General features: G+C 43.1%; 1 protein-coding gene across 7 annotated transcripts in view; it reads left to right on the top strand.

The window, feature by feature from the left end:
- GRIA3 (glutamate ionotropic receptor AMPA type subunit 3) overlaps window positions 1–16,493 on the top strand; it is a 290,604-nt gene extending 274,111 nt beyond the window's left edge. For 3 of the 7 annotated variants that reach the window (XM_044234397.1, XM_044234395.1, XM_044234396.1), the window contains exons 15-17: window positions 6,786–6,900; window positions 9,533–9,780; window positions 14,266–16,493. In XM_044234397.1, coding sequence (XP_044090332.1) covers window positions 6,786–6,900; window positions 9,533–9,778 — 361 coding nt within the window. In that variant the 3' untranslated portion in view covers window positions 9,779–9,780; window positions 14,266–16,493. Of the gene's footprint in view, window positions 1–6,785; window positions 7,018–9,532; window positions 9,792–14,265 lie in introns of those variants that run through there. The other 4 variants (XM_044234398.1, XM_044234394.1, XM_044234401.1 and 1 more) reach the window with 4 other exon arrangements.
- Window positions 16,494–22,853: the final 6,360 nt, after the last annotated feature.

Below are 22,853 nucleotides of genomic sequence, written 5' to 3'. Positions count from 1 at the left end.
TTGCACTTGCATTGAATTATGGTCTCATTATCAAGGAGTTAAATAGGTTTGAGCTACATTTGTGAACTACATAGATATAAATTCTCGCTCAGAGGGGGCTTCTAGCAGCTGAGATCTGCATAACTCTGCAAATCATTATGGCTGCCCCTGGGGACTGAGGGTTGCCTGGGTGGCCGGAGCCCAGTAATGCCAGCAGTCATATGGAACATGCTGCTAGGCTGGGGAGAAAGTTCAGGCTGGTCCAAGGGCAGAAGGATTGAAATGACTTAAACCATCATTCTCCTAGAATCCTGCATCCAGAAAACCCTGTGAAAAGAATTGCATAGAGACTTTTTCAAAGGCTCCAAATTCTAGTGTAAACTAAGGCATATTTTGAACTGCCATGACCTCCACCAGCTAGTGTATGGAGAGGTCACCTATCCCAAGGTAACCAACAGAAAAGAATATAAAGTACCCTACAGTAAATTCTTTTATCTAGCAACCAATCTTCTCTTGCTTGGTCATCAATTGGCTTCAACTTAATAAATCAAGACCTGCCTGGCCAGAGATGTCTTTCTAGCTGCCTGTCTGCACATGCCTGTGATTTCCTGAGTTTTTCAGAAGAGGGGAGGACTTCCAGCTTAGGTTGTGATAAGCTACCATTGTCATCATCCAGATACTGTGTTGTTAGAACAAGTTCTTCACTACTGTGCAAGTACAACACCCTCACTCATATATTCCTTTTACTTCTCTGTGATATCCTTGTCTTTCTCTGTAACCTCCGTGTTTACACATATATCTACCCCTCCTAAGGGCACCATTGAAGATCTTCTGGCATCATTAATTAAAACAGGCATTTGCCCTTTAGGTGTCCCTGCTCAGAAAGGAGAAGTGAAGCCATTCAGAGCAGAATCTACCCCAAGTCTCTTGGGCAGATAAATCGTATTCCCCCTGGGATTCTGTATTTTTCAGGTTCAGACACATAGCCACAGTAGAGATTTTTAAATCAACACTTCCAGGATCACCATGGGGAGGAATCGATTTGGTCATTAACGCACTAGGCCAGTTTTTCTTCTTTCCCACTCTGGGGAAACTCAGCACCCTCGCATTGCTCTCCCCACACCTCTCTGTTCTTTGTTCATGGCTCCAAACGACTTATTTTAGGGTATTTCCTGAACTCAAAATTGAAAAATAAATGGGACACTTCTTTTGAAATACATCAAAAAAAATTAGTTACTTTGGGTTTTTTTTTTTAAGCAAACCGTTTCTACTTTCACAGTTAAGAAAATGATCTTCTTATCCTAAAACTGTCTCCGTATATAACACTGGCCATCACTAAGATAACACTGACCTGGCTGGCGCATGCCAGGAATGAGCTAGAAACCTGGACACCCGCCACCCAGGGCTGGATACCTTGGATTCGTTTGCACTGTCCTTTGCAGCTGAGGTCCTGCCGAGTGTGGATGGCAAAGATAAACAAAAATCTGTATCATCCAGTTATGGGGTTTTTTTTCCCCAAAGTAGAACTCATTTTCAAAGTATTACAAATTACATTACTAACTCTATTTAAAAAAATATACATATATATATATATATATGCCACTCCATGACTGTTCCCCACACTCAGGAAAGCTTTGCATGTTTTCGAATGACGCTAATTCAACTGTGCTCTTAAATTCTCCATCCTCTCACTGGTCCATACACATTTCTCTGACTTCATGTGCAGGAGACAGTTTTCTTCTTAGGGGGAGTTTTACACTCTTCCTCCCTGAACAGTTTTTAAACAAAGTGGAGCAAAGTGTTGGAGTTTGTAAGTCATTACTCTGATCCATTTCCCATTTCCCAAAGAAGCTCTGTATTTTAACTAGGAATGTTGCTCAGACTTAAAGGTGTGTGAGTCCCAGGATGGAATTTCAGGTCCCTATGTGGAAAATATTTTTGGAGCTGGGGGGGAGACTCCCCAGACCCCTTGAAATTACATCACAAAGCTCTCCTGTTCTCTCCCTCAGCCTCCAGACCCTTGCCTTTGTCTTGGGAGGGCTTTACTCGGCCAAAGGTTCATAGCAAGCCTGTCAGAGGGGAAAATGCCTGACTAATTTCCATGATAGGGATCTGACCTAGTTTGTTTAATTCTTTCTGTTCTCTGTTGAGGTGAGTACAATAAATATTTCTGACTTACAATTCTCTGAGGTACCTGTTAAGGGCCTGCAGTAATTGCTCTGAAGCCTTCCCCTGGAGACATATTGCTGCAGCACAGTGAAAGGCCCCAGCTGCCAGAGATGCCCTTGCCAGGTTGATAGTTATTTGGAGCATGGTGGTCCCTGAAGACAAACTTCATTATGAACATCCAAGCGCGAAGAACAAAAATAAGGAGGACTGCCACACTTTTGTGTGTTCCGTTGGAGAATGTGCAGTACGTTTTGTTGTGCAGGCTTGAGCAGGTTACTTAACCTATCTGTGCCTGTGTTTTTTTCCTTACAAAGTAGAGGTCATAAATCTAGTGTCTTAGTGTGATCAGTACATTCAAATAGTAAGAAGAAGTATGATAATTTTGTGAAATAACAGGCTGAAAAGCAAAATGCGAAAAGAGAGTTATCTATTCAACAAGCATTTGTTGAGAGAATGATTCTAAGTGGGGATACCAATATGTAAGCCATGGTCCCTGCACTTGAGAAGCACACAGTTTAGGGGTAGTTATGAGACATGGATACAAATAATTAAGGAGGGGGGAAAATATTGAGGTGGGGAGCAAAAATGGCTTTGTGGGGAAAGTGATATTTAAAATGACCACATGCCCACCTAAATCCTCTTCCTTTAAAATCTCAAATTGTGCGTGCATGTGCACACGTGCGTGTGTGTGTGAGAGAGAAAGAGAGTGAGTGTGTTGGGTCAATACATGCAGTTGATGTGGACTGAGCTGAACAATACATCCAGTAAGGTCGAGTAAGCAGGAAAGTCCTGGCAGTTGCTCTCTGCCATCTCAGGAATATATTCCACCCCACAGCAACAAACAGTTCTAGGAGATTTAGGCCTTTGAAGTATTTTCTTTTCTTGGCAGCTATCCTAACCTTGTTAAGTGGCATTATCTGTGATTTCTGATTACAGCTTCTGTGCTCCTTGGCTGTGCGATTGCTTGATATGTTTGTTTTTCTCCTTCATTTTTATTTAGAAGTTTCCAAACGCACATGGGTTCCCTGCCAGATTTCATAGGCTCCGTGATTTTTTTTCCCAATCAAAGATTAAACTAAAAGTATATCATTTGTCAGGTTTCTCTAAAGCCCCGGGGCACTAGATGAGGTCTGGATGCTACTAGGCAGGCTTTTCTCAACCTCAGCCCAGTTGACACTGGGGACTTCGGGGGGGGGGGTGCTGTCCTGTGCACAGTAGGGTGTCTAGCAGCATCTCCAGCCTCTACCCACTAGATGCCTGTGCTGTCTCCCCACTCAGTTGTGACAATGAGAAGTGACTCTAGACATTGCCAAATAGTCTCTGGAGGACAAAAGTACCCCTGATTGAGAACCATTGTGCTATGGTAACCTCCACAGTAACCACAGAGGCCATAGATGTGGAGAGCTGTTAGCAGCCATTCTGTGGAGGCCACTGGATGGCCTGTGGCAGGGACAAGCCATTTGTCAGAAGTGGGATTCTAAACTGCCGACATACTAAACCTGGGTTTGGGCAAGAGTGCGTGGTGACAACCCAGGATAGGCCCTGACACAAGAAAGACCTTCCCTCCTCTCAGACCAGTCAGTGCTTTGCAAACTTTGCTTTATCCCAGGACCCCTTAAAAATTATAGACCCCAAAAGATTTGTTTATGTGTGTTATACCTAGTAATATTTACCATACCGGAAATTAAAATGGCATTTTAAAAGCATGGATTCATTATTTTAAAAATAATAAACCCAATATACGTTAACATAAATAACATACTTTTTATGAAAACTAACTATAGGTTTCCACAACAAAATTACTAAAGAATGGCATTGTCCGATGAGTTTGCAAATCTCTTTAATATTTGACTTCACAGAAGAGAATAGGATTCTCATTTCTGCTTTTTCCTTCAATCTGTTGCAAGATCAGATGTTGGAAAGCCTCCAGGAAACTCTACTGTACAGGAGGAGGCAGTAAGAGTGAGAAGGGCAAGGAAGGCCTTAGTATTATTAGAAAAATAGTTTTAATTATAGGGACCCTCTGATGAAAAGGTTTCAGGGATTCTCTGGGGTTCTTGGATCACACTTCAAAAATCATTGTTTTAAACTAACATGTAACACTCTTTATCAATCTAGCTCACTTAATGGCTAATCACTCTTTATCAGCCTAGCTCACTTACCAATCTAGCTCAACTTAATGGTTGACAACCCTCTTTAAAGCCCAGGCTCTCTAGGGAGAGATCTCTATGGACCACAGTGTGAGTGCCATTCATCAGACTGCTCTGTTCTGGAGATCCAGTAAGAACCACTGTCCTTAGGAAACTGAAGTCATCTGAAAAACATAGTACCTTGAGGGAAGACAGTGACCAGTAATGGCGGCATCAGAGAACAGCGGGAGGATACTGCGCGCTTTGCAATAAGAAAGGAGGAAGCACAGAGAGGAGAAAGAAAATGCTTTGTGCTTTTTACTGGGATCCTGATGGAATCGGGCACCCAGGTGCCATTGGGAAGCGCCCCGCACCCAGCCATCAGAGCATGGTGCCAGTGTTTGGCTTAAGGCATAGCACTTGGGGTGAGGTGGTGATAAAACAAAAACTAATAAGGGGAAAGGAGAGGCAGAGAGGGGCCAAACAGTGGGGAGTAAGAGAGAAGGCAGTTCCAACACTGATCTCAGAACCATCGATGGCCTGTCTGTCTTTTAAAAGTCTTAGACTTGGGGCACCTGACTGCCTCAGTCAGTGGGGCGTGCAACTGTCCATCTAGCGTTGTAGGTTCAAGCTCCACGATGGGTGTAGAGCCTACTTACAAAGAAAATCTTGAAACATAAATAAATAAGTGAAATTCAAAGTCTAAGACTTAACTCTCACTGCCAATGATGTCTTAAAGAGGCTCCAAGTTTTGATATCTTTTGTTGCTTTGCATCCCAAGCCAATCCTATTGGCATTTGAGAAGGCTAAGGTTTTAAGCATTGATTGAAGGAACTTGTTTAAAGTATAAAAGGACCTCAATTTCCTGGTGAGACACAAAATGTAGATACTCTGGTTGCCAAGCCCAGTGCCAACCGAGAAAGTGTCACCTCCCGGACAGTCAAGGTTTATAGTTTTTCAAATCTCAAGTAGTCTGAAATTGCATATTATTTTTAAATGATGATACATTTCTCAGAATATCTCAGGATGAGATGGTCCCTCTGCTTTGAACTGCAAAGGTGGGGAGAAAGGAAATAGGCTCTGAGGACTTGGTCCTTTAGAGGCCACATCTCTGGGACTACAGGAAGTCTTCTCAATTACCGGATATGTTAGTGGGTCCAACTTATCCCAGATAAGCTAAGAAATTCTATGGCATGTTCCCTGTAACAGAAATGTGTGTGCTTTCCTCCTTGTGAATTGGTGGCATTCAGCATAACATGCACTAGTATTTGCAATATTGTTCATGGGACTCTGAAGCCACAGTTTATCGCCTCATAATAGAATCACGCCACCCTCTAAATATAATGCATTTTTTATCTGAAGTCACAAGAGATACTTTATTTAAAATCCATTAGCTCTAGAATGATGACAGGGTAAAGGTCACTGTTCCTATTTTCAGGCTGAAGAAATTTCGAAGGGAGGAAATCTCAACCAGGGACCAATAGGGTTTCCTGTGCCTGCCCAGGGGCTCAGACTGCAGACACAATGCTTTAAGAGGCGGAGGGCTAGTGAGCTATGGCCTGGCCTCCTGGGGCTGTGGGAGCCTCTCAGTTAAGGAGGTCTTCTCTTAGGAGGACAGCTTACCTAAACTGTTCCTCTACATTACTACCCACAGCGGCAGAATCCCAGTTTTCCATCTAAGATCATGCCATATTAATAACCCATCTTTGAACAATCTGGTTCAGCCTCTGGTCGGAGTTGATGCTGACACGCAGCCACACTAGAGAGACAGCCGGTCAGTAACAGAAATAAGCCACAGGCCGGTTCTCTCGTTGTTGAAACTCCTTTCAGCCACAACTCAGAGGTCCACATTCCACTCTCAATCCTAAGACCAGAACGTGCGTTAAGAATTCAGTTGGTGGAGTGAAGACACGTCTGTAGGACAATTCTTTCTGAGATCAGTTTCATCTGCGCAACAGATTTTTTTTTTTAATAAAGGACAACTAATCAGAAGGCACGTGGTGCACATAGACTCTACTTCCTCTTCTGTTCCAATTCATCCTTTTGTCTTGTTCCACAAAGGAACGGAGCCACTTCCCTTTCCGACCCCCCACCCCCACCCCCCCACCCCCGCTCTGTCTGGAAGTACAACAAGACACCCGGTTAGATCAAACCTAACACACCTCCGCCACAAAGCTACCGCTAGCTGCCGCCGGACGATTGTCACTTGAGGGGAGACCCCCTCCCCACCACACACAGCCTATCCTAGGAGTGCCTGTTTTTCTATCCTCATTATTTAACAGTGTGTGCCGATTACTCAAAGCGATATGGGCAGGCCCTGGTAAATATAGCGTTGCTGTAGTGTTAACTTTTTATAAAGGTAATGCTCAGGTTGCCTGCAGTGTTCTAAAATTACTCTGTGGCCAGGGCCCCCTGCTTTATCGCTTTCTATAGTTTTAAAGTAGTTTGAAGCTTGAATAACATAAAATAACATAATATAATGTTATTTATGTTATTTCCCACGTGAAGAACGCCTGTAAACCTTGCAGTATTGAAACTCAGTGAACAAGGCATCTTAGACAAGCTGAAAAACAAATGGTGGTACGATAAGGGGGAATGTGGAGCCAAGGACTCCGGGAGTAAGGTCAGTCGCTGAAGGTCTTTTTGTACTGATTAGCAATCACATTTTGAACCACTGTTTATTTTCTACCCCAAAACGGCTTTCCTTCCCAACACACACCCGCCCCTACACAGTGGGACCCCTTTATAACACCAGCGCTAAAGGCACTAGGCGGGCGGCCCCTACCAGCGGAGACCTGCCGCAGGACATCCACCATTGACCTAGACCAGAGGAGCTAGTGTTGACATTGGAACGCAATCTGGCCCACCGCACTTCCAAAGCTGTGAAAAGACTGAGCTGTGTTATAAGGGGGTTTTACTGTATTTCACATTTCGAAAGTTCAAAGAGAAAACCAACCTAATAACCACAACCAAAAAAAAAAAAAAAAAAAAAAAGATCCAGTTGTGACAGTACTTTCTCTTAACCTCTTACAGTGTCAGAGACTTTTTGTAGTTGTAAATACCTTTGGTTATTCATACATTATGTCAATCCTATGTGGTAACAGTCAAAGAAATAAATAACAAAGACTGGTCTCTGTAAGCAGAATGGTTAGCCTTCTCCCAGCTGCTGTTGTATTGAGGTCAGCATCTATTTGGATTTCGAATATCATTAAGTCTGTCACACTTCTCTCTTCCAAAGGTGTCATTTGAATCTCTGTACGCAATATTTTTTAAATTTAGTCGCATGCTCCTTAAGGGTATACATTGTCAGGATAACATCACATTGATAAGCATGAAACACTCTTCCCCGCCTCCTTCCTGCCCCCCTTTGCTCCCCTAAGAAAGTTCTTTTTAGTTTCGATTTTTGCCTTGCCTTTTTTTGAACTAATATTGTGGTATCAGTTAATTCATTTCATGAAATGCCACTCATTTCCCCTGTGCAGTGAACCATTTTGCTACTGGTTTTCCACATCTCGGGACAGGGAATTCTGTGAAACTTACATATGTGGAACTGGAAACTGTTCTTGTTGCTATGATCTAAAGCGGGTTATGTCCAAGGACACCTTTCCCCCATCAACTCCTGCACACAAAGTACAAATTTTATGGCAGAGGGAGGATTGCCGGACCGGGTCCATTTCCTAGTGGACCATGGAGCATCCTTGCAGAGAGTGTGGCGGCCTCCTTAAGGCAATGATCCATTGTTTCATAAGTGACAGAAATTCCCACTTCTCTAGTTACCTGTCATTCGCCCTAGAAGAGTGACTATTTGCAAGGTTGTTGTAGGCAAGAGGTTCACACATACCCCTTTCCCCAACCACACAATTTAATTCCAATTGGCCTTCTTCTTAAAGTGAACAAGTACAGCACTGGCTCCTGTAACAATAGAATCAGGATGTGGTCATATCATCTCTCCATTAAATCCTTTAAATGATACCAGGACTAGCAGAGCCAGTGTTGAGTGTCAGCTATGGCCGTTATCTGCTACATTACCTGTGTTACCATGTCAATAAAATATTCAATTCACAATTTGGGTATTCCATTCAATGGCATTCAGCAGCAAAATGGTTACATTCCCTCTAAAAAGACTACAAAGTGCTATTTTATTTTATTTTTGTCAAAGAAAGGCTCCGGGCCCTTGGTGTGTCCTACCTCAAGGTAGGGCTCAAGACACCAACTTTTTTCTTTCCGTATTTCAGCAGTTCAGTTTTTGCTTTTTCATACAGGCAGATAGTCAGATTTGCACAGCTCGACCTGAAAGTCACTGACCGGCTTCCTCAATTTTTTCCCCCTATTTTAAATAGAAAACAGAGAAGCATAGTGTTTTGTTTGGTTTGGTTTCTTTTTTTTTTTTTTTTTAATTATTCACTACATTCCCTGGAGTAAAGCTAAAAATGAGCTGGATTTTTTTTTTAATCAGCCTGCTAGAAAATCTTTCTGATTTGTATGGAGCCAATTGAGAATTCTGTGGGTCCTCCTGACAGTTTTCCTTCAACTCTCAGGAAGACGGAAGGGAGACAATTCTTTGCGCTGTGCCCTTGTTCCAGCAGCGCAAAGACTTGGTGCCCTGAGGATGCGAACTCAGCAACCAGTCCCCAAAGGGAGCCGTCTCTCTGCCACCAGGGGAAAGGGGAGAGTTAAGCCCTTTTAAGCAAACCCTTGCTAAGAAACTCCCCAGATAAGAATATCAGGAACCTCTAATATTATCACCTAGTATCTTAAAGACCAATTGTTGACAAGTTTCTCACAGGGAGAACAAGGGAGAAAGGGGTGTTGCGGGCCAGAGAGGGGAAAGAGTGCTTCAAGTTCCCAAATGAAAAGAGTGTTCATTTCTAGAGATTACGTCACAGCTCGACTCTGGCAAATGGTGCTTTGAGGCTGGCAGAGGAATAAATTGTGCTTGTGTTTACACTTTTGCTCCCATGGCCAAAGACTGTTTTATTTAGTCGTTGACACCATTTTGAGGTACCAAAGGAATTAAGGAGTCAAAGTAAATGAACAGCTAGGTGAGGGCCCCAACCGTCAACAGAGGCACAATCTACCATCTTGCAGGCCATTGTAAAACATCAGCCAGTTGCCAGAGTTGAGTCATAACACTTAACTTACATCAATGTTGAGTTATTTTACAACTTAGAACTATCCTATATTGTTGTCATGTATTGTGATGTCCCATTGCTTGTGTTTCCTCAAGAACTAATCGCGTTGTTCATTTCTCTTAGGACAAGACCAGCGCTCTGAGCCTGAGCAATGTGGCAGGCGTTTTCTATATACTTGTCGGAGGTCTGGGGCTGGCCATGATGGTGGCCTTGATAGAATTCTGTTACAAATCACGGGCAGAGTCCAAACGCATGAAACTCACAAAGAACACCCAAAACTTTAAGCCTGCTCCTGCCACCAACACTCAAAATTACGCTACATACAGAGAAGGCTACAACGTGTATGGAACAGAGAGTGTTAAGATCTAGGGGTACGATCAAGGTCTAGTAAACTAATCAGCCTTAACGTACTATATGTTAATCTCCCTCTCTTCTCTCTCTCTCTCTCTCTCTCTCTCTCTCTCTCTCTCTTTGTTTTTTCACTTGGGTTTCTTGTTTCAAGTATTGTCTATCCTTTGCAACCATTTGATTCTTTGAGAAAAATGGTTGTGCTTTCTTGTCAGGCAGCACTGCTTTTCCAATAGCACCATCATAATTGTACTGTGGTGTGTGACCCAAAAGGAGAAGAAATTCTCTAGAGCAGCGCTGTTCAATGGGAATGTTTGTGAACCGCATATGTGAACCCCATGTGTGATCTGAAGTGCTCTAGTTGCCACACTTTCAAAAGTAACACAAGTGAAATTAATTTAATGCTACATTTTCTTTAACTCAATATATGCAAGATTCATTTCAACATGTTCTCAATATCAAAAGTGAATGAGATAGTTTACATTATTTTCTTCATGCTACATCTTAGGAATCTGGGGTGTATTTTACCCTTCTGCTACATCTAAACTCATACTAGCCACCTGTCGACTATTGAGTGGTTGCATGTGGCTGCCATATTGGACAGTGCAATTCTAGAGAAAGCAGCAGCTCTGGAACTGCTGGTAGAGTGAGGAATGGGAGCAGGGCACTGCCACCTTGACAAATGCAACGCTTCTATAAGGACACGGTGGTTCTCTTAAGACTAAGCCTGAGACCATTGCTTTAATCTTTGAGTTTCCTTTGTTGTCCCTTTCTTGGAACTGATATTCAGGTAAGTGTCTCCCAAAGAACAGTCTAGGCTCCCTGCTGTTGGCTGCCCCAAATCCATACTTAGATAAACCTGACTCAAGCCACCTTGACTCCAGCAGCTACAGCCAAACCTCCACCCCTACCCTGACCAATAGCTCAGGCGTGTTCAAAGGCAAGCTTGAAGTGGGCTAATTTGTCCGATCTGGGAGTGTTTAAAAGAATATAGTCTTGTTACCTTCAAGTGCATCTGTCATCGCTAACACACCTATCTGAAGGGGAACAGAACAATTAGCAACTCCACAGCCCTCATTCTAGATGGGAGATGTTTTACCTCACGAGTCAATGTCAATACAAATTCCTTGAATGCACTTGAGTTTCTACAAATGCAGTATTTGCATTTTGATCTCCTTGTACTTCACACTGTCCAACTAAATTCAACCCCCTTTTAAATAATATTTCATGTACATAAATCATGTGTCTTCACCATAGAAAGCATTATCTTGTTTGGTGAAGTTGCTGGTTGTTCTCTCCTGCTGCAGACTGCAACCCTTTGCCACAACATGGACTACCCCACCCACTGAGTGTTCCTATTGCACCGCTGAACATACAGTACATAGAGCCATCTGTAATTAGCATTGTTTGCATGCAAGTGTTTCATGTTCCTGTGTGCTTACAGTATTTTACTCTTGAGTAGGTTATATACACCCATTACAATTCAGGGCACATGATTGCTTTTTCAGACAGTAGAACATGGGTGATTTCAGCTTGCCTTAATTATCTCAAACTCTGAAATACTGGCATCCAAAAAAAGAATACACCTGAAATCGGCATAACAGTTTTCCAAGTGCTCTCACATCTTTTGCCTCATTTGAGGCAATGGGTCACAAAGTGTTTTTCCGTTCAGATAACTTAGACCCAGTCACACTGAGTGACTTGCTCAAGGCAACACAGTTAGGTAGTGGCCATTCTGGGACTAGAACCCAACCCTCCTTCCTCCCATAGCTGGAATCTCTTTGCTACACCATTCTGCCTCTAACCATCCATGGCCTGGTGGCTTCCAGGAACTTTGAAATCCCAACGGGATCCCTCCAAATGGAAAGCAGATCCTGAGTCTATGTCTCACTTGTTTATGAAAAAAGGCATATGCCTCATTTCTTAAGCATTGCACATGAGGTTGTATAGTCAATCATTTCCTGGTTTCCCCAAAAAGAATCTTTCTGAGACAGGTATCAGTACTCAGGGTCACACAGCCTCCATTCTATTATCAACCTCTTTATTATCAACTTCTTTATTATCGACCATTCTATCCAGGAGTCTAGGTCTCTACTCCTCGACTACCACAGCCTCAGTCTCTTGTTAAAGCCCCAGAGCAGTGCTTCTTAAACATCAGTGTACGTTGTTAATCATGTGGGGAGTTTATAAAAATGCCGATTCGGATTGAGTAGGTCTGGGGAGCTAACTGAGAGTCTCCATCTCTCATAGTCTCCCAGGCCATGTCGCTGCTGCTTGTCCAGGGAGTAGTAAGATCCTACAGAAAATGATCTCAGGGCATGTAACTCAGGGAAGGAAGAGAAAGAGGGAGGAAGGGAGGGAGGGAGGGAGGAAGGGACAGAGGGAAGGGCAGAGGGGGAAGGACAGAAAGAGGAAGAGAGAGAAATAGAGGAGGGGAAAGAAAGAGAAGGTTGGGGTCCGCAAGCCTCTGGACAGAATGTTGCAGTCCTCATGTGGAGACCCAGAAATGAAATTGCCACAGCTTCTGCCTCCCTGGTTTTCCTTTAGTCATCTTGGTTGATTCATTTTGTGAGGCAAAATTCAGGCTAAATGAGGCACAGATCACATTTTAATAGACATCAATGCCAATGTGGTTATGGCCCAGTTAGCTAGCACCTTGGCAACTATCCTAGGATGAAAAGAAAATCTGGGGAAAGCCTCAGTGAACAAATCTGTCCTCTGAGTCTTTGTGAAGTCTCCAGACTAAGAAGGAAAAGCCTCAGAGGATGCCAGAAAAATCCTTCCATGTATCAGTCCAAGAGGCACAAAACAAGCTGAGCAGGAAATAGAAAACTCTCTGCTGTTCTCAGCCAGTTTGGTCACATAATATTGGTTAAGTGAAAGTTGAGCCTTTTATCCGTTCATCTTTTAATTCCCACCAAGTTCTGGAAGGTCTCCTAATGACTTCACATTTGTTACCTAGTTATTAGGCTTCCAGTTCTCTGAATTGACCTAGATCTGTCATGGCCTATGTGGGGACACAGAGATCAAGAGGCACCCTAAGATTTTACTTTTATTGCTAATTATCAGAGCCAGCCTTAGGAGTTTGGGGTACCAGTAATTCTTCAGGAAAACTGACCCCAGGGAATATCACCTGCAAAAATATGATCCAGGTGAAACCTGGTTAAAAAAGAGCATCCTTGAAAGAAGAGGGAGTCATCTCTCCCACTGTGTGGGTGAGATAGGACTATTAGACTTGTGGGAACACGTGCATCAGTCTCAGATCCCGCACCCACTAGGGAGAAGACAGCCTCCCAACTATCTGCTGGCTCTCTGGGTTACTGACCGGCTACTAGAAGGGTGGTTCCCAAGCTCGCCTTGGCAGGTGACTGACTGTTCAGTGTTCCAGACTCACTGCACCCTAGGGTTGGCTCTGCTAATTGTCTTAAGAGAATCTTCCCAATTTCCCCATTGCCATCAAGAACTACTTCTAGCTTCTCTGGTTTCTTCAACAATGTTTTTGAAATGCTTCTCATTTTCAAGACAAGACCTCAAGATGCCTGAAGTTAAGGGAAAAGATTTCCATTTTTCCTCTAAGACAGTTCTGTTTCATCTTCCCAGAAACTGTTAACTTTGTTCGTGCAGCCCATTTTCAAAATGATCAATTTTCCTTCTGCAGCCCATATGCATGGGACATTATTGCTGGGGAAATCATTGGCTCAGGAGAAAAGCAATGGTTCCCTTGGTTTAGAGGGAAAGGATGTAAGATGGGTATGAGCTTGAAGAGGAGGCAGGAAAGTGCTCTGCAGGCTTCAGAGTCAGGGCCAAATGAATGCCTTGCACAAGTTAATACCTCCTACAGATGGGCAGCATCAGAATCCCAATCAGGCCTGTAATGGCCAGGCAAAGACCTCATGGATGCCAAACCCCTTCATGAATACCACCATTCTGACCTCTTTCGAGAGTATGCTGCACCTTTAAAGCCCATGTGCTATTTTCAGATTGGAATAATCAAGGTTGTAGGTACTAAGAGGGACAAGCTGTCAACTTTCCAGCAATCGATGGCAAATTTTCTTCTCACAGTCAAATGAATTTCAATCGAACAAGCCACACAGAACACTGTTTATCCTCTGTCTTAGGTAAACAGTCCCGTCACAGGTTCTGCAATCAGAATACAGCCCTCAGGTTAGCTGTCCTGAATATTTCTATATGTATTCTACCAAGACTTCCTAGTCTACCTGCATCCTAAGTAATCAACGCCTGAAGTTAGACTTTATGCAACATCCATGTAATCTTTAGTACAAGGCACAGTAGAGAAAGAACCTAATTTAACCTATTGCAAAGCACTTGCACCAGGAGAGAGAATTTAAACAGACTTGTTGCCTAAAGCCAGTCAAACCTGGTGCAGCCCCAGAGTTGCCAGTCTGAGAAAACACAGTTCTCGTCCAAGATAGACCGAGGCATAAGAAACTTGGAAATTCCTAAGACAAAGCCCATTCACATGGAAACTTCCCCCCTTGCCTTTGCAGATCCCATCCCACTGGCGGCATGTGATGAGAGGAATCACCGAAAACGTGGCTGCTTCAAGGATCCTGAGCCAGATATCACTCTCCTTGGTGTCGGGTGTGACACGAATATTGCTGATGGTGCAATGACCTTTCAATAGGAAAAACTGATGTTTTTTTCCTTCAGTGCCTTATGGAACACTCTGAGACTCGCGACAATGCAAACCATCATTGAAATCTTTTTGCTTTGCTTGAAAAAAATTAAAATAAAACCAACAAAAAAAATGGACATGCAAGATTCCAGTATGTGAAAAAAAAATCTTATTAAAAAAGTCAGTTCAACAAAAGCCATTCTTTGATACCACTGCTCAATAAACAAACATCATGTTCTTTAATACACACATACACACACACACACGCACGCACGCACACATACACACACACAAATTTTAAATTCCAGTTCAGCAAATAGGCCCATCTCAGTTAAAATAATTATTCCTCTTGATTAAAAAAAAAATTCTCTGACTCCCTGTGTTTGGGAAGACAGACTGGCATTTCTTCTAGGATCTGCTGACCAGATGTTTTTGGTAGTTCCTGTTGGTAGTGATGTTCTGTGCACCCTCTTTCCTTTCAACGTTGCTGAAATGTGTATATCTTTAGAATGTAAATGCAACACTTAAGAAAATTCAAACACTTTGGAAAAGGGACTAAACCGTGACTTCTCTGTGTTCTTGAAACGGTGTTGTGAAAATGCTTTGATAACTTCCCACTCGGTGAAGGGATTAACAGAGCTTTCGAAATTGACTTTTGTGTGTAGCAAGGGACGGGGCACTATCAGGCAAACCTCTTGGTGCTTTCCTAAAATGGATCCCGGGGCTCTCCAAGAAGCCTGGAATTGCAGCTCACAGATCTGTTTTTCTTGCTTCAGTGTGCATTTTAAGTCAATATAGCTGAGTATTTAGCATTGAGGTGAGGGAAATGCTGCCTACACTCCCAAATGTGTTTAGAGTATCTTTCTCAGAAACAACACTGTGTTTAGCTCTGCTTTCTCCGCTAGTATGCCTTTCAAGTGTACACCTCGGAGACAGGACCGCGTCGCAAGGCGGGCCAGTGGGTTCAGACCACAGTTCTCAGTCCGACTTTATTCTTGCTAGGTCTGTCTTCCCAGCTGTTGCCTGTTACTGCCCGTGGCTCTCCGTCAGACTGCATGTGTCCTTTTCTAGTTTGCAAAGACTAAAATGCATTCCCAAACCTACTGCTAAACCAAGGGCCTCAGCATCACTCCTAGGTCCTTGCTCGGAGCAGTCTCTCTACTGGCTCTCTCAGAAGATCGCTCCACTGCTCCACGGTCTATCAAGTAACTAATTGCGTACCTGCCGTTGGCATTATCAGAACAGTCAGAGGAAATAGTCTCCGCTCACTAATTACCTCCTATATAATGACGTATGCTTTCTGTAGTTCAGTAGTTTGCTCTCATCAGTGATGTGCATTGGGAAGTTTCCAGACTGTAAAAACTAGGAACTCGAATTCATTTCCCAAGTGTGACCTTTAGATGCTTAGCCGACTCGCTGCCCATTTGCTCCTGTCTTCAGAAAAGGAAGGAAGAAGTCTCGTTCCAATGAAACGTTTCCAGGAAAGTGTAATATAAACTTTCATTCCAAAAATCGTGTCATCAGCGAATAACTCACCTGTCAAATTTTAAATGGTATTGAACAAACAAAAAGAAAGCTGTTGTGTTTTTGTTCTGTTTTGTTTTCATGAACCTGTGATTTTCAACTACTGAATGCTATGATGTCCAGAGCAGGAAGCTGACGCCATGCAAATGTGAAGTTGTATAAAACGAATCAACCAGAACTACACACAAATGTTTTCATAGGCACTGTATAAAGAGAAATGTATGTTTATTGACTCCAATCAGTTTTTCAGAGGAAACTTCACTGGGAATGAAGAGGCGGGTAAATTGGTTTGTTATTTTTTAAAAACTTGCATGTTTAAAAAAAATTGATTGCTTCAAATTTCTGCTACTAACTTCAAGCTATGGGAGTTTGGCAGTAGTCACTTGAGGATTTTCTTTTCCAATTCTTTTCTTTTCGTTGTTAAAGCTGTACTTCAGTGAACAGAAAAATTGCCAAGCAAACTAATGGCCGTAAAAGCGTAAATTGCATGTGTGGGCATAAATTACGGAGCCTCATTGCCATGAGGTATTGTACAAAGTTTTAATACATTTTGTAAATAAAATTGTAAAGAAAGAACTCCATGTCTGTGCTTTGACTGTTTAAAATTTACTCGGATGCAGGCACCAAGATGTTATTGTTCATTAATTTACTTCCCACCAGAACATTTGCCAATGATGTGACAGTCACCTTGCGGGTGATTCTCATAAAGGATGACACCGCCCCTACCTGACACTCAGCTGCAACCACACACATTCAGGCTCAGAGCCCTGGACCTAAACAGCAGTGTGTAACCCAGACTTTGGGTTAGATTTGTCGGGATGGTGTCTGCAAGCAGCAAGAAGCAGGACTTCTTTGATAGGAAATTTTGACTTCAACGCCTTCCGTTCCCATTCTTTGTCTCCTCCACCCTTTGGGACCCCTTCCTCAGAGGCCTTGACCCTAACCATGGTCTCCCACCTCCCATCTCCAGATCTGACCTCCCAGCAAAGTGCCCAAACTAAGAACTGATGTTCTTCAATAACACTTCCAATTGCTTGCTCACATCATCACAAAATATGTGTTCCGGTGCTCTTGGGTAACTGGCTATGTTTTGTATTGCTGTCTGAATTTCTGAGAGTAACTGAAAATTCCATTGGGAAAAAAAAAACCTTCATTCCACCCAGTGTCACTGATCTACAGTGCAGAGAAAAGTAACAAACTCAGGAATGTACTGATTTTACAATGGTTCTGCGAGAGAACTGAAAGGCCACGGATCTAGTCTGATTGGTAGATTCCAAACGTGGAATACAGTTTTATCCAATACATACAGCAAGTGTTTACATATAGGCCAACTTTATATTCTGATCCCCATAGAAAACGGGGATAATGATAGAAGGGATCATTGGCAGCTGAGCCAGGAAAGAAGAAAGGGGCATTTAAGATGCTAGAGACAGAAAGGAAGGAAGCTACAAGGGTCGTGGACTTTGGAACAGGGAGCCCGAGGCCTTGGAAACAGAAAACTCAGAGTGGAAAAGGAAAGTTCTCAGAAGCTTCTCAAGGGTATACTGATGTAAACACACTAGGTTAATTTGGTTGGGAGGCCTCGGCAGATTACTCCCATCTTCACCGTCCTCAGAAAAGGTGACAGGTTGGCCAACCATCATGCTTTATGGCTCTTCGGCTGCTTTCTTATCTTCAGTTAGGACACCCACAGCAGTCCCACCAGCAGAGAACTGAATCCCTACAGGGCACACTCAGTGACCAGATTGGAGTGGTGTTTCCTTAAAAGGGAGCTGATTGAGGGGTTTGAAGTGGCGGGGGGGTGGGAGGTTGGGGTACCAGGTGGTGGGTATTATAGAGGGCACAGCTTGCATGGAGCACTGGGTGTGGTGAAAAAATAATGAATACTGTTTTTCTGAAAATAAATAAATTGGGAAAAAAAAAAAAAAGGGAGCTGATTAAATCGGTTCAAGTACCAAATGATGTCCCCAGATCTTTCAAAATAATAGATATCTCTTTTAATGGGAACTTCCAATTGCTTACCTTGAAGGAAAAGCCACTCTCGGATGCTATGGCAGAGGATGATAGAGTACAACTTGAGTTTCAGGTGGGGTTTGGGGTTTTTTTCCCCCCTCCTTGGTGGGAGGGAGAAGTCAAAGGAATACAAGTTGTCTTTCTCAAATCAGACTGCAGGTAGCTATGTATCTTGCTTACACATCGGGTCAGACTTACCAACCAGGTCTGCAGAAAGGTCTTGAGCTTCAAAACCCCCCAAGCACAAAAGGAAAATGCCCCCTGGTCCCCGCATTGGTTTCCTTGCCTGTGAAGATTCACAATTGATTGCACCGTAAAATCTTCCAATGGGAAGGACAAGCATACTCAAGGAAAACATGGTAGGTTCAGGCAAGAACTGTAAATCACCTGCGTGATATTGGGTAGGGAGAAAGGGTTGACTGTGACTTGGGGAGATGAACCTAGAGAAGGAGAACACATTGAGAAGCAAGGAGCAGAACCATTACTCCTCAAAATGCAGACTCCTATGGGGCACCTGTGTGGCTCCGTTGGTTAAGCATCTGTCTTTGGCTCAGGTCGTAATCCCAGGATCCTAGGGTCAAGCCTCTCGTCAGGCTCCCTGCTCAGTGGGAGCTTCTCCCTTTGCCCCTCACCCGACTCATGATCTCATACTCTCTCTACGATTATAGGATGAAAGCAGCTACCGATGATATGAAAATAAGTAAATAAAGACTTTTTTTGTAAAATGTAGACTCTGTGAAGCAGAAGATAGAGTAACATGCTGTCTCAGAAGGGCCACGGGCCAATCATATCACCAAAACCTCCTATCAGTTGGAGCCAGAGCCAGTTATTCAGCTACTCTGGCCCTACCCCTCCACTTTCATCCTCACCCCGTTGGACTGGGCTTTGGGGAACCAGTTTATTGCCAGATGACTTGGCAGATAAGACACTCAGCAGCAATATATCTGCATTCAGTTGTAGACACGCACGGAAATTGTCATCCCCACAGGAAGTCTCTTTTGAATCTGGAGCCACTAGAGAGACTGACAGTTTCATCCCTATCACTCTGGACTTGGAAGAGAGTGAAGAGTGTCGTGGTGAATTAATGCAACTTGCCTCTAGAACTGAAAGTCAAAGAATGGGGTGCTAGGAAACATCCTGCACATCTAAGACTAGGAGTCGTAGATGAGACATTAATATTAAGTGAAGACGTGGGGCACACATTTGGGCTTTCTCAAAAGGTTTCCTGGGAGGCCTTTTGTCATTGTTGTCAGGAGAGGATGAAGGGAGGTGTTATGGAGGGTCTGTCATTGTCCCAAACCTACTGACAGTTCCTTTTGCATCTTCAAAACTGAAGGTTCACAAAACTCATTTGAATGGGCAAGATGCCCAACCTCTTTAACAGGCATTGTCCTTGTAACATCACAGACGATGCAGGAGCAAAGTTGGCTACTGCCTTCAGGGGCCTGCGGGTGTGGTGGCAAGGTAGACAATGAATCTACATCCATTCATGCGCAGCACTTTGCTCAGAGAAAAAACTATAAGGAGCCCAACATGAAGACTTTCCTTCTGCCTCTTCACTAGGATGTGTGCTTCCTAATACATTCAGGTGGAACTTTTGTGCCTCCAAACCTATGAGCCTCTTCAACTGAGGGGTCATACTTAACCCTTATAGGCCCCTAGCTGCCAAGAACCTCAGATTGATCACATTCCTGCCACCCTCGGAGCAGGAGATATTTGCATATTTATTGACTCACAGTGCCCTCTCTATAAAAGTATAAAAGAACCAGGGTGCCCAGATTGCTCTTGGTTAAGCATCCAAATCTTGATTTTGGCTCAGGTCATGACCTCAGGGTTGTGAAATAGAGCCCCAAGTTGGTCCCTGCACTCAGCACAGAGTCTGCTTAAGATTCTCTCTCTCTCTCTCTCTCTCTGCCCCTCTCCCGACTCGCACTCTTTCTCTCTCTCTCTCTTTCTTGCTCACTCTCAAAAACTAAAAAAATAAAATAATAAATAAAAGTATAAAAGAACTTGCAATGTCAGCCTAAGAAATAATTCTTTCCCCATGTCAGCAGATTTGGCAAAACTGACCTTTAAGTGGTTTCACTGAGTTTCAATCCTGTAGTAAAATGGTTGATTTAAATTTTTCCTAATAAATATTCATTTAGCCCACACAAGTCAAAGCTCTAGCAACAGCTCACAAGAAGCTTGAATGTAGGTTGATGGGGGAAACAGCTTTACAAATATTTCCAAACCACATTGCCATCTTTCCTGATGAGAGTGCTTATTTTCCTGAAAGACTAGAAACCCACTCTTAACCCGGTAATGGCTTTTAAGGCCTACATTTTCCCCACTTACAATAGAGCTTTGGAAAATATTGTTACTCTCCCATCTCTTCTTCCTCAATAATTATACTGTGGCTTCTACCCCACCATTCCAGAAGAACTGCTCTTGACAAGGTCATCAGTAAACTACAATCCTACTTTACAGCAAGGGATGGCAAACTTTGGCCGACGGGCTGAATGTGGCCCACTGCCTGCTTTTTTGTTAATAAAGTTTTACTGGAACATAGGCATGCATATTCATTTACATATAATCTGTGGCTGCTTTCACCCTACAATGGTCAGAATTAAGTTCTTGAAATAGTATTACCCACAAAGTCTAAAATATTTACTAACTTGCTCTTTGCATAAAAAGCTTACTAACCACCACTTTGCCCTACCTGATAGTCATTATCTTATTTGGCCTCTTTCCAGAATTTAATGCTATTAACCTGTCCCACCCTGAAAATCTCTATTTCTTTGACTTCTGTAATAGTACTCTCTCCTGATCTTCCTCCTACCCTTTTGCTGCCAATTTCTCTCCTGCTTCCTGGTCTCCTTTTATATCTCTTAATGTCAACGTTCTCCTGAGTCCCACCATGTTTCTTCTTCTCTTCTCACTTAGTACACTCTCTCTGGGTACTATCCCACAGTTTCTATTTCCACCTATATTATGCTGTCTCTCGAGTCCTCATTTCCATCTCAAAACTTCCTCCTGAGCATCAAACTAGTATATTCCAATGTCTATGGTACCTCCTCACTTGCACTATCCCATAAGCACATCAAACTCATCATGTCCAACACAGAAACCATTATCTCTGCTCTTACCCTCACCCCACAGCTAAACCAGAGTTCCCTCTAAGAGTCCGCATCCTGATTTAAAACCCCATTGATAAATAAATAAATAAATAAAAACCCCATTGATAAAGAGTAAAGTAAAATATAGGAATATGCCTAATAAACTTTGAAACTAGTAGATGTGACAATCTGAGAGAAATGGGCTTTCACTCAGAAACATAATTCACAGTACAATGATGATGAAAAAAAATGGGTCATTTTAACATCAATTTGTGCAGCTATAAGATGCAGTGAAAAGTAAGTGTATGATTCTTCTCATCTTTTGGATCTCAGTCCATGTGGGAGATGTAGTTATGCATCCCTCAAACTCCCCTTTTAGAAATGACTTACTGCCCAGCTGCAAGCATTGTAGGTACCTGACAGCCTCCAGCTGTTAGCATCTTCAGACTCCACCTCAGGTTTTGAACAGAGATCACACTCTAAGGGGAGCCTGTAGCCAGTGACTGAGCAAGATGGTGATAAAGTTACACTCTCTTGGGATAACCCCCAGCTAATGACTAAGCAAAGCAGTGGAACCTAGCCATGTCTATGCAACACAGGACTGCTATAATGAGCAATCTTGGATCCAGAAAGCCCCTTTGGGCTAGTAGAGACTTTACCAGGACCATACCACAGTTTGATGGGCCCCCCTGCTCAATTTTTACTTCTTTGTCCTTATTCCTTCACAGGTGTTACTCCCTAATTAAACTTCTGCATTCCTAACCCATCAACACCTGCTTCTCTGAGAGTCTGACCCATGACATTTGGTACCAGAAACCATCCCAAGAAAGCAGGCCATAGATGGGGTTTGGTGACTGGATCTCTCACAACAAGGGCAGTAATGAGGACCCTATTCCCAGTAGGAAGTTATGCACAGACAGCCCATGGCATGAGACAGCAGTCCAGTTGTTCAACGTTTACCTATGTTTTGGAAGAATGGGCCAGTAAAAAAGAGGCACTAGCTGGTGGAATGACTCAAGCATCTGAAAAGTGTGGGAGAATTATAAATATAAAGAAAATGGAATCCGATGCTTGTTACTCAGTTACATTGATGTCCTAAAAACAGATAAGAAAAAGTTGAGTACAAATAACAAAAACTAAAGGTGAGGGGCCCATGCGTGGCTCACTCAGATGAATGTCCAACTCTTGATTTCGACTCAGGTCATGATCTTGGGGTCCTGGGATCAAGCCCATATTAGGCTCCACACTAAGTGAGGAACCTGCTTGAGGATTTTCTCCCGCTGCCCCCCTCTTCTCTCTCTATCTTTCTCTAATAAATAAATAAGCAAATCTTTTTAAAAAAACTAAATGTGAGAACCCAACAGTCTCTTTACCTAGCATATACTCTCATTTCATGCAATGGTAAGCATAAAAAGGTGAAGATAAAACCCAGCATTTGATCATTAGAGTAGCTGAATTTCAAGGATAGTTGAATGCTCAACTGAGGCAGGTGGGTTATGCCAAAATCAGGGTCCTTGGTTGGGAAATACCAGCACCCTAGCACACAGGATGGAGGTATCTAAGTAGATGCTCCTGAAGATTTTGATTCCCCAGTATTCTCTGAAATTCTTGAGCCCACTTCTCCCAAATAAGAGCTAGTACCTCCTCTGTATGAGGAGACAATACAGAGGTCTTTCCTCCATAAAACCACGGGACCATAAGCAGCACAACAAAACATGCTCAACTTGACAGAGGAGGAAAGGGACTATAGCCCAAAGGAACTAGAAGATCTAGCCAGCATGTGCTGGCAGAAGTCAAGGGAGCACTGGAGGGACTAGATTCTACA

Source organism: Neovison vison, chromosome X (genome assembly GCF_020171115.1).
Source record: "Neovison vison isolate M4711 chromosome X, ASM_NN_V1, whole genome shotgun sequence".
NCBI classification, from domain to species: domain Eukaryota; kingdom Metazoa; phylum Chordata; class Mammalia; order Carnivora; family Mustelidae; genus Neogale; species Neogale vison.
Note: the sequence above shows the minus strand (reverse complement) of the source record. Positions and strands in the feature narration are given on the sequence as shown.